Source organism: Rhinolophus sinicus, linkage group LG02, assembly GCF_036562045.2.
Source record: "Rhinolophus sinicus isolate RSC01 linkage group LG02, ASM3656204v1, whole genome shotgun sequence".
Lineage (NCBI taxonomy): Eukaryota > Metazoa > Chordata > Mammalia > Chiroptera > Rhinolophidae > Rhinolophus > Rhinolophus sinicus.
Genome location: NC_133752.1, coordinates 176,953,564 through 176,968,353, shown reverse-complemented (window position 1 = coordinate 176,968,353; position 14,790 = coordinate 176,953,564). Strand labels below are relative to the sequence as shown.

The window sequence follows — 14,790 nt, the reverse complement described above, 5'->3', positions numbered from 1 at the left end:
GAGTCTTGGAACAGTTAAGGGTTGGGAGGAAGGGGACTGAGGGAGGAGGGGGCGGATAGGGAGCTTGCCTGTTCTGAAGGCCCTGAAGGATAAGGAAGGTGGGCATGGGTGGTAAAGTGCCAACCAATTCTCGGACTAGAGTGGTGATTCCTTCCCAGGTTAAGGAAGTCTTCTTGTTCATGGTCCCCAGTGCTTTAGAATCCATTTAGAGCTTTTGGGTATTCCTAGAACTTGGCTGAGCCTGGCCCAAGGAAATAATGAGCCAAAATCTACCGAGCTGCTACAGAGCTAATCTTTCCCAGAATGCTGGTGGGATCTTGCTATTGAGGGCCCACTTTTGGCCTCTAGGTGGCCTGGCCCCACATATACCCTACCCCTACCTCAAATCTGGAGAGCTTTTGAGGGCTCCCAATCCAGACTCCAGCTCCAGCTCTTCCTATTTCCCAGCCTGCCTCTTTCCCATTCTCTGGCCTTCCCAATCTCGGCTGCCAAAAATCACCCAGTGTCTTGGTGTCCTTTGTCCTGGGAGATGTTGCTGCTTGGTGTGGGGCCAGGGAGCCAGCCCAGAAGAAGACACTGGTGGTGGACTGGTGGGGGTGCTGGCTTCAAGGTCGAAGACTGGGAATGGCTGGAAGACTGGCAGAGACAGAGGCTGCCACTGGCAGTGGGGGAGAAGGAAGAGCCTGGGTCTGTGGTGGGGATAGTCTCCACATTAGAATGATTGGGATTGGGGAACCTGAGTACCTAGGGATTTGGCTCCGCATTGAGCCTAATCCCCACCCAACCCCTTGCCTGGGAGCCCAAAGTACCATCAGTGATGACTTCAAACAGATTTGAGAAGGAAAATGGAGACACCACCAGAGAGGGGGCCTGAGGATGGTGTCCCACGCCTATAATCCCTTACCTAGGGGGTTTGCCCTCCCCCATTTCTATTATTCTCTTCTGCTTTGCCTTCCACTCTGTCTTCCAAATCACTGACCTTCCCCTTCCATATTGCCACCAAAGGCCTTGTTTGTCTTACATTTCCTTCCAATTTTCTTAACCCCCCCACTCCATTCTATCTATTTGTCTTGCCAACTAAAATCATCCTCCTCTGCTCTCTTGGAATCCCCCCACCCCCAGAACAGCCATCTCTGTCTTCCACCCTCCTTTCCTACCCAGAATCCCAGCCCCCCTATAAAATGCATCTGACCCCACCTCTATCATCCCTTTTTGAGGTTCCTCCTGCTTTCCAGTCTCTCTCTCAGCTGACATCTCTGGACCTGTCTCTCTCCAGTTTACCTTCATCACTCCCAAATTCTTGTATTTCCTATTATTTTCCCAGCACCAGTCACCCCCACACTCTCTTCCAGAAATCCCATCCTATATATGTCTCCATTTTTTTCAATTTCTTCCCCTCCTATGATCCCAAACTTCCATCCTGTTTTTCTCATAATTGTCTCCCCAAACTATCCCCCTACATGTCTGCCACAGACCCTGTCACCTCAAGCTTCTTTCATCTCTCCTTGTCACACCTCATTGCCCCTAAAGCCCCCATGTAGAGCCATCTATCTTTCCAATCTCACCCCATTATCCCAATCTCTGCCACATACCCACAAACTCCCACCTCACCTCTGCTACAGACCCTTTTGCCCCCTAACTTCTCCTGCCTCCCCCGTATCTGCCCTTAAAACCCACAGCCCCTCCTACCTAGCCCTCTCCCGCTCCAGGCCAGCGGGCTCCCCACATTCCGCCTCCGCGAACCCCTCCCCGCGCTCCGGGCCCCCTCGGACTTGGTGTCGGCCAACTCGCACAGCGCCTCCCGCTCTCCGATCCCCCTCTCTCCCCCCTCGCAGCTTGCCTGGCGCTCCCTCCCTCGCGTCTCCCTCCAGGCCCCTCTCTCCTCGTTCCTCCGCGCTCCCTCCTTCTCCCTCTTCCTCCCTTCTCCCATCCCCCTCTCCCAGGCTCCCTCCCTTCGCCGGCCGCTTTCCTGTGCGAGTCGCCGGACGCGCCGCCCAGCCCTCCGCAGCCCCGCGTCGGGCCGGGGCCTGGGGCCGGGACCCATTACTGGGGGACCACTGGCCTCGGGGAGGGGCTAGCAGGGGGCCAGGGAGACGACCGCCCGGGAAGGGGCGGGGGCCGCGGGCGGAGGCCGCTTAAGGGGCCGGGAATCGCTCGAGTGCGGGCCGCGCGGGACCGGCGAGGGCAGCGGGCGGGAGACGGCGAGGCAGAGGCGAGCGGAGGGCCGGCGGAGCCGCGGGGGCGAGTGGAGCGGCGCCGGCGGGCGGCGCGGCCCGTGCATTCCGGGCGGCCGGGGGGAGGTGGCGGGCCTTGGGAGGGGCTGAGCGAGAGCCGGGATCGGGATTTGCTCCGGGGCCGGCGGGCGATCGGGACCAGGTGGGGGAGGAAGGGGGATGGGGGCTGCCCTCCGAGGGGGTCGAGGCCGCCGCCGCCGCCGTCGCGGCGGCGACTGAAGCCGGGAAGAGGAGAGGGGGGCGGGGAGCGGCCGCCGCCGCCCCCCGGAGGCGCCGGAGCCCGGAATCGCGCTCGGAGCCAGCCAGCGGTCCGGAGCTACTAGCAGGTAAGATCTGCCGCCGCCCGGGCTTCGGGCTTCCCGGGGTTCGGGCCCGCGGCTCCCCACCCCCACCTCCTCTCTGTTCCCCCTCCCGCCGCCGCCGCCTCCATTTGTTATTTTCTCGATCCGGTCCCCCCATTGCAGGCACTGTCTGGCCTGAGGCTGGGGGCTCGGGGTGGGGCCGGACCCCAAGGAGGAATGGGGGCCCGGGCACCCAGAGGATCGGGCAGGTGGGGGTAGGTGGGAGGGTCTCAGGAGGAGGGCTGATGGGTCAAGAGGGTAGCTAGGACCCTGGGACCAAAGAGGAACACCAAGAGGGAGGATTGGCAGAGGGAAAACGGGGGATGCCCGCGAGAGAGCTTCGGGGCGAAAGCAAAAAGGAATGGAGAGATGGCAACGAGGTGGGGTATGAGGGCTCCAGGAAAAGCCCCAAAGGCCCAGAACCTGGGTTTCAGAGCCCAGGGTTGGGAGTGCTAGGTATGGAGGAAAGTGGGAAATGGGGAAGGGGTGTGGTAGATGGGAAGAGAGGGCTTGCAGCTGATGAGGGAAGAGAATGGAACCTGGGGAAACAGGCTGGGAAAGAGCCAAGGAGAGGTCCACCTTTGAGAAGACCCCAAGGTGTTCCCGGGTTGAAGTGGGAAGGGAATGCCTTTGTGACTCAGTTTTCCTTCCTCTACTCCAGGTCACCTCTGGTCTCTTTTTCCCCAATTTCAGACATAGTTACTTCTTGGAGAAGAAAGAGTACACTGGGGCCCAGTAGTGTGGGTTCTCCTAAAACTAATGAGGAGGGAGGAACACTGAAGGGAGAGTTAAGGAGAAAGGGTTTCTGGGAGGGTGGAAACAGAGAGAATTGGGTAATCTTATAGGCACTCCAGACAAGTTGTCACCTCCACCTTCAAATCCGCAGAGCACCCATTGACCCTCTAGCTGTGGTTTCCTGGGGGTGGGGGTGTCTTCATTGCTGTTTTGAGCTCAAAAGATTTCCATTTGTACATGGGCTTATTTCTATTGGGGTAGGTATTTTGAAGCTCTCTTTCTTCCCTGAGGGTACTGCAAGGAGGGTAGGAGTTGCTTTGGCAACTGGAGGGGGAATGGCTGGCAGATGGACCCCTGGGATAGACTCTTGAGGGGCAGGTTCTGCCATTTCGTTACCATGGCAGTGATCCAGTGGGATGTCCAATCGGTGGAGGTTCAGAATCTTGATGGGACCTCAGCCTTTGGCTATGTCCTTGGGACTCTTGTCTGGGTTCTGGAGGATGTTTCTGGTGCTGCTGGCGGATAGGTTTCCTAGGGGGTCCACCCCTTCCCATCTAACAGTCTGTTGGACAGATAGATATGTTACTTGCCCGTCATCATGTTTCCCCAAGTTCCTTCCCCAGGCATGGTGGGATCATGGAAATGCTCTATTCAAGTTATACCATGTTTTGGTAGTTCGTTCTGACTCTATCACCCTTATTATTAAGGGACTTTTTATTAAGGGACACCCTTTTATTAAGGGACAGTAGTCTTTTTGCTTCTTTGCACTGATATTCTTCCATTTTCTTAAACTTGAGTCTCCTTTCCCCAGTCAACCTTTTCTTCTTTCACCAGAGTGACCCCTTCCCTCAGCTAACCTTTGACCTATATCCCTGACCTTGTAGAATGGCTGGGTTTTCCAAGCCCATCCCAGGTGAAGGAGGCCCAGGGGAGAGAGCTGTGAAACAGCTTGGAGCAGTGGAAATGCTCTGGAGATCTGGGTCTAGGCCTGGCTGTACCTCTAACTGTGACCTTGGGCAAGTCACTTCTGTTTCTTTGAGCCTCAGCTTCACTGTAAGATGAAGGGGTTATAGATGATTTCTGAGGCCCCTCTGACAGTCCTGGATTCCCTGGAGGTTTAGGCCAGTGCATTGTTATCTGCTGGTCTGGGCTGCACTGTTATCTAGGAATCTCTTTGGACTGGTTTGTTATTCTGGCAGGTCCGGAATGATGAGGAAGGATGGGCCAATGATCCTGAAATTCACCCTTCAAGCCCTTCCCAGAAAAGCCTTGTGCCTCTGTTGTATTCCCTCTGACATCCTTCTCATATTTCTCCCTTAATTTCTTTTCCTGTTCTTACTTAGAGACACTTTTCCTATTTCTTACTTTTCCACTTCCCCAATCTGGTCTTACCATTTTCCTTTTGCAGTAAGGCAATGAAGGTAAATGTGCTTAGTGTGTTGCCAGACACATAGTAGGTGCTCTACAAATGTTAGTTACAGTGACTGGCTACTAGGGCAAGATGTAGTGTAGCTCAGCTTGCTAGTGCTAAAACATGTCCCTGGTTCAGACACATAAATACAACCCTAACATCTTTGCTCCCCCTGCCCCTCCTTACCACAGGATTACCTACCATGACTGCTTTATCTCCTTCAAAGCTACTCATTGCTTATTTTATCAGATTTCAGCTGATTAAAAAAGTTGGGTGGGGGAGGAGCACACTAGGATTGCTCAGGTGCATTCCTGCATTTCTCTGATCTTTTGGATCCCCTAGCTCTAAGTGACTTGGTGAGCAGGTTCTGTGATGGGGAGGAGAGATGAGCAGCCTCCCTTGGAGGGGCTGGCAAAGACACACCAGTCACAAATCGTCCTCGTTGTGCTTTTGTTAAAGTTGTTTCCCCTTTTGTTATTTGGATTTTGTTCTTTGGGTTTTTTGAGTTGACAGTATTTTAAAATCACTCTACACAACAACTCAAAAATGTGGTGATAGTTGTAGTTGAAGAAAAGTAGCTGGTTTACTGGGCAGAGGATCAGTTGTAAGTTCGGAAGACCTGGGGCTCTGTCCCAGCTTTTGTGACTGTAAGTAAATTCTTATTAAGTTTTCTGGAAAGGTTAGGCTCACCCCTCATTGCCTGCCTCAGTAGGGTTCAGTAAGCGTGAGTGAGAAGATACTACTTTGTATTTCTTAGGGAAAATATGCTCTAAAATGTGGAAATGCCATTCACCTAGCCAGGCCTCCTAACTCAGAACAGGCGGTAAGCTTACTCTGTTCCCACCACGGTCAGAAGCTCTTCGTCCAAGACCTACAGAAGTTAGTGGATTTAAAGGTCAAGAACAAGAACTGAACACCCATATACACATGACATCAGTGGGGCATATAAAAAGGAAGAAAACAGTAACAAGAACATGTTTGCTCTCAAAAGATCATATGGTCAATAGTATGGAAAGACATGATGCTTAGCAAGAAATACAAACAAGTGCAAATGAAAATAGTTGGTATAGATATATAGATAGGCTGAGGAGCTGTGTGTCCCCGTCTAAGCCAAGTGGGAGGATAGGCTCACAAATTTATAAATTTGTATTGTGTGCTCACTGATAGTCACAGATTTCATTGGTAAAATGAAAGTCCTGCCTTTTCCTTTAGCCTTTGGGAACCCAAGGGGTCTTTATGAGGCTTTCAAAAGCGAAGCTCCGCACTTTGGGGATACCTAGATTTGGTCTTGGGATTGGTAGGATTGTGTGCTTTGCATTGTAGAATGGGACATTCTTCTTCCACCTACTCTGATGGGAAAAAAGATTCTTTTCATATCTCTGAGACTGAGCTAGGCCTTCTGAGGATTCTCTAACTTCTGACGAGAGTATAGCATAGCAAAGTATAGAAGAAAGAACATGGACTTTGAAGTCAGGGAAATTACTTCATGACTTCATGGGCTTGATTCTGGTGCTGTCACTGGTTCGTATATTCATCACATGAAGTTGGCAAATCACAATCTTTGAGCCTCAGTTTCCTTACCTATATAATGGGAGTAATAAGAACACCTACTTTTCAGGGTTGGTTGTAAATATTAAATTGTGTATATGTAAGGACTTGACAAAAAGAAGGTACTGAATAAATAAGTTAATATTTCAGCTGTATTTCTTTATGCTCTTTTGTGAGGCTCTCTGGAATTTGTGTGTGTACAGATATTTCCTAGGGATCATGAAGGGTAAAATAGTGCTATCTCCTGAACTGGGGCTCATAGATACTTCTGAGTTAAATGCCTTCCCCAGAAATAAAAGAGGTGACATTGTGAGCAGAGTCTCCTTCACTGGTAGATAGCTGGGTAGCCTGGGGCGAAGCCAGCGATGTCTTATGGGGCCTGTACCTCTTGGCCCAAAGGCCTAGGGCTGGGCCTCTTGCTCAGCCCCTTGACAAGCACAGTAGTAACCTCCTCAGACTCTATTCCCCAATTTGGAGATACTGATGGTCTTTTTCTAACAGGCTTCCCTGAAAACAGATCCTGCAAGTTCCCGCTGCCTACATTGCAACCTTGGAGATCCTGCTTCCTGCTTCCCAGGCCACAGACGTGGGGAACTTGGGGTGAAGCAGAGAAGTTTCTGTATTCAGCTGCCCAGGCAGAGGAGAATGGGGTCTCCACAGCCTGAAGAATGAAGACACGACAGAATAAAGACTCAGTGAGTAACAGCTTAAATGAGAGACATGAAAGATGAGGGGCAGGGAAGCTAGGAGGAAAGGCCTAGAGAGAACGAATAGAAATCAGACACATCATAAAGTTAGGTACAATGTAAAAAAAAGAAAAACTATATTATCTGTTCCCTTTCTTTCCCCTCAGATGTCGATGAGGAGTGGACGGAAGAAAGAGGCCCCTGGGCCCCGGGAAGAACTGAGATCAAGGGGCAGGGCCTCCCCTGGAGGGGTCAGCACGTCCAGCAGTGATGGCAAAGCCGAGAAGTCTAGGCAGACAGCCAAGGTATTCTATCCTGAGATCCTCCCACAGGATGCCCAGGCACTGGGGCTGAGGATGTATGTGTGTGTACTGTGGGGGTAACTTCCTGTCTGGCAGAGGGTAATGGTGGAGGCTTGGAAGGTATAAGATAGGAATTCTCTTTCTCTCTAACAGAAGGCCCGAGTAGAGGAAGCCTCCACCCCAAAGGTCAGCAAGCAGGGCCGGAGTGAGGAGATCTCAGAGAGTGAAAGTGAGGAGACCAATGCACCAAAAAAGACCAAAACTGAGGTGAGAGACCAGTGCAGCCATCCTGACCCTTCTTCTGACCATTCTTTCCGCCACATTTCCTTACATTCAGGATTCCTACTTTAATCTTGCCTGGGATATGAGAGAAAAGTCACATCCTAGTGCTTATTAAAGGAGCCCTGTCTATAATATGTCAGACAGATCTTTAGGGCTTTGGCCAGACCATTAGATGACCAGGCAGGGGGACTGGAAGAGTGTGGGGGATCTCTAGCCTTACCTTTTGTAGGTCTTGATTTTCAGGAAGGGGCTGGGGAGGAGGTTAAGGGTGAGAAGTCTTAGTAGAAGGAACAGATAAATCAAGGAAAATGCAGAAGTGGCCTTTTTAAGAATGAAGGGTTTCTGGGATGTTAAAGGGGTAAAGGAGTTGAGAGGAGGGTGGATATGAGCTGGTGGAAGACAGTGATTTGGGTTCATCTGGGAATGAGGAGAAGGTGCTTGAAACGGACACTTGAGGAAGGAATAGGGTTTTACAAGGAGGGAAATAAGACTAGCTGCCAGGGAGTAGTTGAGAATGTAGGGAGAGTGGGGGAATCCCCAGATGGCAGGGGAATGGGCTTCAGCAAGCGTATTCATCACATCGTGACACAATAGTGTGCTATGAGGGGAAATGATTTTGTGCAAGGGAGGCCCCAAATCTAGGGGAAGCAAGAAAGGTAAGGAAAAGGGGAAAACAGCCCTCCCTTTTCTGTAGCAGGAGCTCCCTCGGCCACAGTCCCCCTCAGATCTGGACAGCTTAGATGGGCGGAGCCTCAATGATGATGGCAGCAGTGACCCAAGGGATATAGACCAGGACAACCGAAGCACGTCCCCCAGCATCTACAGCCCTGGAAGTGTGGAGAATGACTCCGACTCATCTTCTGGCCTGTCCCAGGGCCCAGCCCGCCCTTACCACCCACCTCCACTCTTTCCCCCATCCCCTCCACCGCCAGACAGCAACCCCCGACAGCCAGAGCCTGGCTTTGAACCCCATCCTTCTGTGACACCCACTGGATATCATGCTCCCATGGAGCCCCCCACATCTCGGATGTTCCAGGCTCCTCCTGGGGCCCCTCCCCCTCATTCACAGCTCTACCCTGGGGGTGCTGGTGGAGTTTTATCTGGACCTGCAATGGGTCCCAAGGGGGGAGGGCCTTCCTCTTCAGTAGGGGCCCCTAGTGGGGGTAAGCAGCACCCCCCACCCACCACCCCCATTTCAATATCAAGCTCTGGGGCTGGTGGTGCTCCCCCAACAAAGCCACCTAACACTCCAGTGGGTGGTGGAAACCTACCCTCTGCTCCTCCACCAGCCACCTTCCCCCATGTGACACCAAATCTGCCTCCCCCACCTGCTCTGAGACCCCTTAACAATGCATCAGCCTCTCCTCCTGGCCTGGGGGCCCAGCCACTACCTGGGCATCTGCCCTCTCCCCATGCCATGGGGCAGGGTATGGGTGGACTTCCTCCTGGCCCAGAGAAGGGCCCCACTCTTGCTCCCTCGCCCCACCCACTGCCCCCTGCTTCCTCTTCTGCCCCAGCTCCCCCAATGAGGTATCCTTATTCATCCTCTAGTGGTAGCTCTGCAGTAGCCTCCTCTTCCAGTTCTTCTTCGTCTTCATCTGCTTCCCAGTACCCAGCTTCCCAGGCATTGCCCAGTTATCCCCACTCCTTCCCTCCCCCAACAAGCCTCTCTGTCTCCAATCAGCCACCCAAGTATACTCAGCCTTCTCTCCCATCCCAGGCTGTGTGGAGCCAGGGTCCCCCCCCACCTCCTCCCTATGGCCGCCTCTTAGCCAACAGCAATCCCCATCCAGGCCCCTTCCCTCCTTCTACTGGAGGCCAATCCACTGCCCACCCACCAGCCCCAACACATCACCATCACCACCAGCAACAACAGCAGCAACAGCAGCAGCAGCAGCAGCAGCAGCAGCAGCAGCAGCAGCAACATCATGGGAGCTCTGGGCCCCCTCCACCTGGAGCTTATCCCCATCCCCTGGAGAGCAGTTCCCATCATGCACACCCTTATGCCATGTCTCCTTCCCTGGGGTCTCTGAGGTCCTACCCACCAGGGCCAGCACACCTGCCCCCACCACACAGCCAGGTGTCCTACAGTCAAGCAGGCCCCAATGGTCCCCCAGCCTCTTCCTCTTCTTCCAACTCCTCTTCTTCTCAAGGGTCCTACCCATGCTCACACCCCTCTCCTTCCCAGGGCCCCCAAGGGGCGCCCTACCCCTTCCCACCGGTGCCTCCGGTTACCACCTCTTCGGCTACACTTTCCACAGTCATTGCCACAGTGGCTTCCTCGCCAGCAGGCTACAAAACAGCCTCCCCACCTGGGCCCCCACCGTATGGGAAGAGAGCCCCGTCCCCAGGGTCCTACAAGACAGCCACCCCACCCGGATACAAGCCAGGGTCGCCATCCTCCTTCCGAACGGGGACCCCACCAGGCTACCGAGGCGCCTCGCCACCCGCAGGCCCAGGGACCTTCAAGCCAGGCTCGCCCACCGTGGGGCCTGGGCCGCTGCCGCCTGCGGGGCCCTCAGGCCTGTCATCCCTGCCAGCACCGCCTGCGGCCCCCACTTCGGGGCCGCCCCTGAGTGCCACGCAGATAAAACAGGAGCCGGCAGAGGAGTATGAAACCCCCGAGAGCCCAGTGCCCCCGGCCCGCAGCCCCTCGCCCCCTCCCAAGGTGGTAGACGTGCCCAGCCACGCCAGTCAGTCAGCCAGGTGAGTGGGGCAGGGGCGGACCTGAGATGGGGAACAATGACCGGATGATGAAAAGAGGGAGTAGGCTCGGGTGGGGCTTGTGTTCGTGCGATACTTTTTAAAGTACTGCAGACCCTCGCCTAGTCCTCTAAGCCTGCGGAGGCTGGCTTTGGGCCGGAGTCACCGCGGGGCCGTATGGGCAGCTCGCAGGGGCTGAGCGCGCACTGCTTCCGTACCCGGAAGGTTCAACAAACACCTGGACCGCGGTTTTAACTCGTGCGCGCGCAGCGATCTGTACTTCGTGCCGCTGGAGGGTTCCAAGCTGGCCAAGAAGCGGGCCGACCTGGTGGAGAAAGTGCGGCGCGAGGCGGAGCAGCGCGCGCGCGAAGAAAAGGAGCGGGAGCGCGAGCGGGAACGCGAGAAGGAGCGCGAGCGCGAGAAGGAGCGCGAGCTGGAACGGAGCGTGGTAAGTACGTCACCATGTGCGCCGCCGGTCTTCTGATCCTCTGCGCCGCGCAGGGAGGCTCGAGGGACGGGGAGTTGTTGCACCACCTATCGGAGAGGAGGAAGCACTGCAGCCCAGGAAATGGAGACCAAAGGACACCCTTGCATGCCTGGGTTGGGGGAAGGCCTGCTCAGGTCAGACTACCTGTGGATTGCAGGGAGAACCACTAATCAGGAGAAGGGGGTTAGGGAGTTTCTGGTAGGCTGAGTTCCAATAAGATGTGACATTTTGCCACTCAGCTTCTGAGACAAATGAGCAGCTCGAGACCGGTTGGTCACCTCTTTCCAGAACTGCCCTTCTGACTCCACTTTTCTTCCTGTACCTCACAGAAATTGGCACAGGAGGGCCGTGCTCCAGTGGAGTGCCCATCTCTCGGCCCAGTGCCCCATCGCCCTCCGTTTGAACCAGGCAGTGCTGTGGCTACAGTGCCCCCCTACCTGGGTCCCGACACTCCAGCCTTGCGCACTCTGAGTGAATATGCCCGGCCCCACGTCATGTCTCCTGGCAATCGCAACCATCCGTTTTACGTGCCCCTGGGGGCAGTGGACCCAGGGCTCCTGGGTTACAATGTCCCGGCCCTGTACAGCAGTGATCCAGCAGCCCGGGAGAGAGAGCGGGAAGCCCGTGAACGAGACCTCCGTGACCGCCTCAAGCCTGGCTTCGAGGTGAAGCCCAGTGAGCTGGAACCCCTACACGGGGTTCCTGGGCCAGGCCTGGATCCCTTCCCCCGACATGGTGGCCTGGCTCTGCAGCCTGGCCCACCTGGCCTGCATCCTTTCCCTTTTCATCCGAGCCTGGGGCCCCTGGAGAGAGAACGTCTGGCGCTGGCCGCTGGGCCAGCCCTGCGGCCTGACATGTCCTACGCGGAGCGTCTGGCAGCTGAGAGGCAGCACGCAGAAAGGGTGGCAGCCCTGGGCAATGACCCACTGGCCCGGCTGCAGATGCTCAATGTGACCCCCCATCACCACCAGCACTCCCACATCCACTCTCACCTGCACCTCCACCAGCAGGATGCCATCCATGCAGGTGAGATGACTACTTCCTTCCTTGACCCCTTGAGGCCACCTTGTCCCCCAGTAAGGGATTGGGCTCTCCTCAAGCCAGGACTTCTCTAGTCTGGCATGAGCCTCTCTCCTGAGTGCTGCCCTGATCTTTGCCTCCCTGTCATCCCCCAGCCTGTCTCCTAATGCCCTAGCCTTGCCACAGAGACTATTCTCCATATCCCCACCTGTCCAGAGGAGCATTCACTTGGTCTGCAGCCCCTTGCCCCCTCTCAAGGTGGTAGATGAGCTCAAGCTGTAAACCTTTGAAAGAGCACCATCTTTCTAGCCTTACAGCCCCTTTCTGGCAGCCCGGCACATACCTGTTTTCTTGCTCTTTTGGATTCAACTCCGCTGTAGCTTCTTGCCATCTTCTCTTCTCCCAGCTGGAGGTTCTTTCTTGTTCCTCCCCATCTCTAGATCCTGTGTCTTTTCAGAAACAGCCTTGTAGCTTTGGTTGTGGGCATCGTAGGTGATAACGAGCTTTACTTACTATCCCTTCACTATATTTCTTATTGCCCAATCTAGCCTTATAGCCATATTCATCCCAGTCTCCTTTGTGCGTTCTCTGTCTTAGTGTCTGATCTCTTCCTATTTCATTTCCTAAACTTTCTATCCTCTTCCATTTCTAAGCGATCCATTTCTCTCTTTCCTTTTCCTCAGACCCCTCTGACAACTATAATCTGGCCTCCGCCATCCATATGTCCCTGCTCCAGTAGGTTCTTATGTTGTCCATCCCCAGCCCCTAGTTCTTCCATGTGCCTCCTCATTCCACTCTGTTTGATTTTCCATCTCTCTTCCCAGGCTTGGATCCCTTAACCCACATGCATGGTTTTCCCCAAACTTGCCTTCTGGTGACACCTTCCTCTTCTCTACCCTCCAGCCTCTGCCTCGGTGCACCCTCTCATTGACCCCCTGGCCTCAGGGTCTCACCTTACCCGGATTCCCTACCCAGCTGGGACCCTCCCCAACCCCCTTCTTCCTCACCCTCTGCACGAGAACGAAGTTCTTCGTCACCAGCTCTTTGGTAAGGATGGAGGTTGGGGGTGGGGGAGGTCTAATGAGAGAAGGGCAGAAAAGAGGAATTTGTGTGGTGGGATTGGCCTAGTTGGGTTTGGGTTGGGGTGAAATGCTGCCCAAAGGATCTGGGAATGGGAGTAGAAGGGCTGAAGCCCTGCCCAAGAGAGGCACAGGTTTTAATGTCAGGCTGAGGTTTGAATCCTAACACCACCGCTAGCAGCTTGCAAGATTAGCTGTTACCAAACGATTTTAGTCTCAGTTTCCTTTGTATGTAAAGTGACTATCTCCTCGCCCAGAGTAGGTATTCAGTACCCTGTCAGTCATATGCTCCCTGCCCTTCCTGCCCATAGCTGCTCCTTACCGGGACCTGCCAGCTTCCCTCTCTGCCCCGATGTCAGCAGCTCACCAGCTGCAGGCCATGCACGCGCAGTCCGCTGAGCTGCAGCGCTTGGCACTGGAGCAGCAGCAGTGGCTGCACGCCCATCACCCATTGCACAGTGTGCCGCTACCTGCCCAGGAGGACTACTACAGGTATTACCAGGCTCCCCTAGGCTAGGAGTGAGGGGATGTGAGCTCTGCTAGGCTGGGATGGGGTATGGGCATGGTACAGCTGGGCGCTTGGCTCCTGGGGGGGGGGGGAGCCCCTCCTCCACTATCCTCTGTGAGAGGGGCTAGGTTAAGCTTGACCTCAGTCTCTCATTTCTGTTCTGCACTCCATCTCCCCCCAGTCACCTGAAGAAGGAAAGTGACAAGCCGCTGTAGAACCTGCAATCAAAAGAGCACCTATGGCCCCTGCATCTGGACCTTGTAGGCCTCCTTCCCAGCCTGCTACCCAGAACAAGGAGGGGTGCTGCTCAGTTGCAGGGCCTTGGCAGCTGGGCAAAGAGAGGAAAGAAGGGACAGATGGAAGGCCAAGGCTCCTGTGGTGTGTGGAGGTGGAGAGGTGGCAGGGGTGGGGGCAGAAAGCGCACAGAATCTTGGACCAGGTCCCTTTTCCTTGTCCCCCTGCTTTCTTCCTCACCCATGCCCAACTCCCATGGCCACTGCCCCTCCCCCACCCCGTTGGTGTGATTATTTCATCTGTTAGATGTGGCTGTTTTTGCGTAGCATTGTGTGCCGCCCCAGCCCCTCCCCAGTCCCCGTGTGCGCGCCCCTTCTGCGATGTATGCCCCTTGCCCCTGCCCCACATTAATAATTTATATATATAAATATCTATATGATGCTCTTTAAAAAACATCCCAAACAAAACCAACCAAACAAAAACATCCTCATGATTCCCCAAGAAGATGGCTGTGACTGGTTATTTGCGGGCTATGGGGGCGGAGTCTGCGCGGGGCCTTGAGAGAAACCAGCAGGATGGGCCTTCTGAAGGAACTGGGTGGAGGGACCCTGGAGTGTTGGAGAGGGTACCATTGGAGCTAGTCCCCTCCTTCCAAGGCTGGGAAGTCAGGATGCTGGAGGTCTGGGACAGGCACGCCTCTGACAAGGTCAGGTCTAGGAAACTACTCAGACTTTTGAGGCGTTTCTTTCCACTGGTCCCACAGCTAGGAGCCTCCAGCCCTGAATCCTTTCCGTAGAATAGTTTGAGACACGGTTATGAAGCGGAGGTGGAGGGACCGTCTTGGTTTCAACAGATTAAAGCGATTAGAACCCAGGAGTCTTACCTACCCTAATGGTTTGAAGAGATAGGTGACAATTTCAAATGCCTAGAAGAGAAATTAGGAGGCATTACGCTGCAGCACACACCATTATACAAAGCCCTTTTGGGAAAGCGAAGAGTGCCTTCAGCTCCAAGCTTTTGCTGTGAATCACTGTCTCCGTCCTTAAAAACAACGGTGTGACTGGCTTCTCTCAGCCAATGAGCATCGATCTCATTTGCATAAACTCGTATCAAACGTTCACAAACTAGAAATGAACGATATAAGTTCCTTAGAATACTGTTTTTTCTTGTGAAAGTTAGAGTGTGCCTCGTTGTTACATCTAGGGGAATTAGAAACAAAG

At 54.4% G+C, this 14,790-nt stretch overlaps 1 protein-coding gene across 2 annotated transcripts; it reads left to right on the top strand.

The window, feature by feature from the left end:
- Positions 1 to 1,753: 1,753 nt before the first annotated feature.
- Positions 1,754 to 14,074, top strand: ATN1 (atrophin 1). 2 transcript variants are annotated; one of them, XM_074326114.1, is made up of 10 exons: positions 1,754 to 2,560; positions 6,771 to 6,964; positions 7,123 to 7,260; positions 7,411 to 7,524; positions 8,237 to 10,245; positions 10,468 to 10,690; positions 11,059 to 11,755; positions 12,653 to 12,796; positions 13,140 to 13,320; positions 13,518 to 14,074. In XM_074326114.1, the coding sequence occupies exons 2-10, from the start codon at positions 6,938 to 6,940 to the stop codon at positions 13,549 to 13,551; spliced, it is 3,567 nt and encodes a 1,188-aa protein (XP_074182215.1). In that variant the 5' UTR covers positions 1,754 to 2,560; positions 6,771 to 6,937; the 3' UTR covers positions 13,552 to 14,074. The 2 variants fall into 2 exon arrangements, with proteins under 2 accessions (XP_074182215.1, XP_074182214.1); XM_074326113.1 differs by having other exon boundaries at positions 1,755 to 2,560; positions 8,234 to 10,245.
- The last annotated feature ends 716 nt before the right edge of the window (positions 14,075 to 14,790 follow it).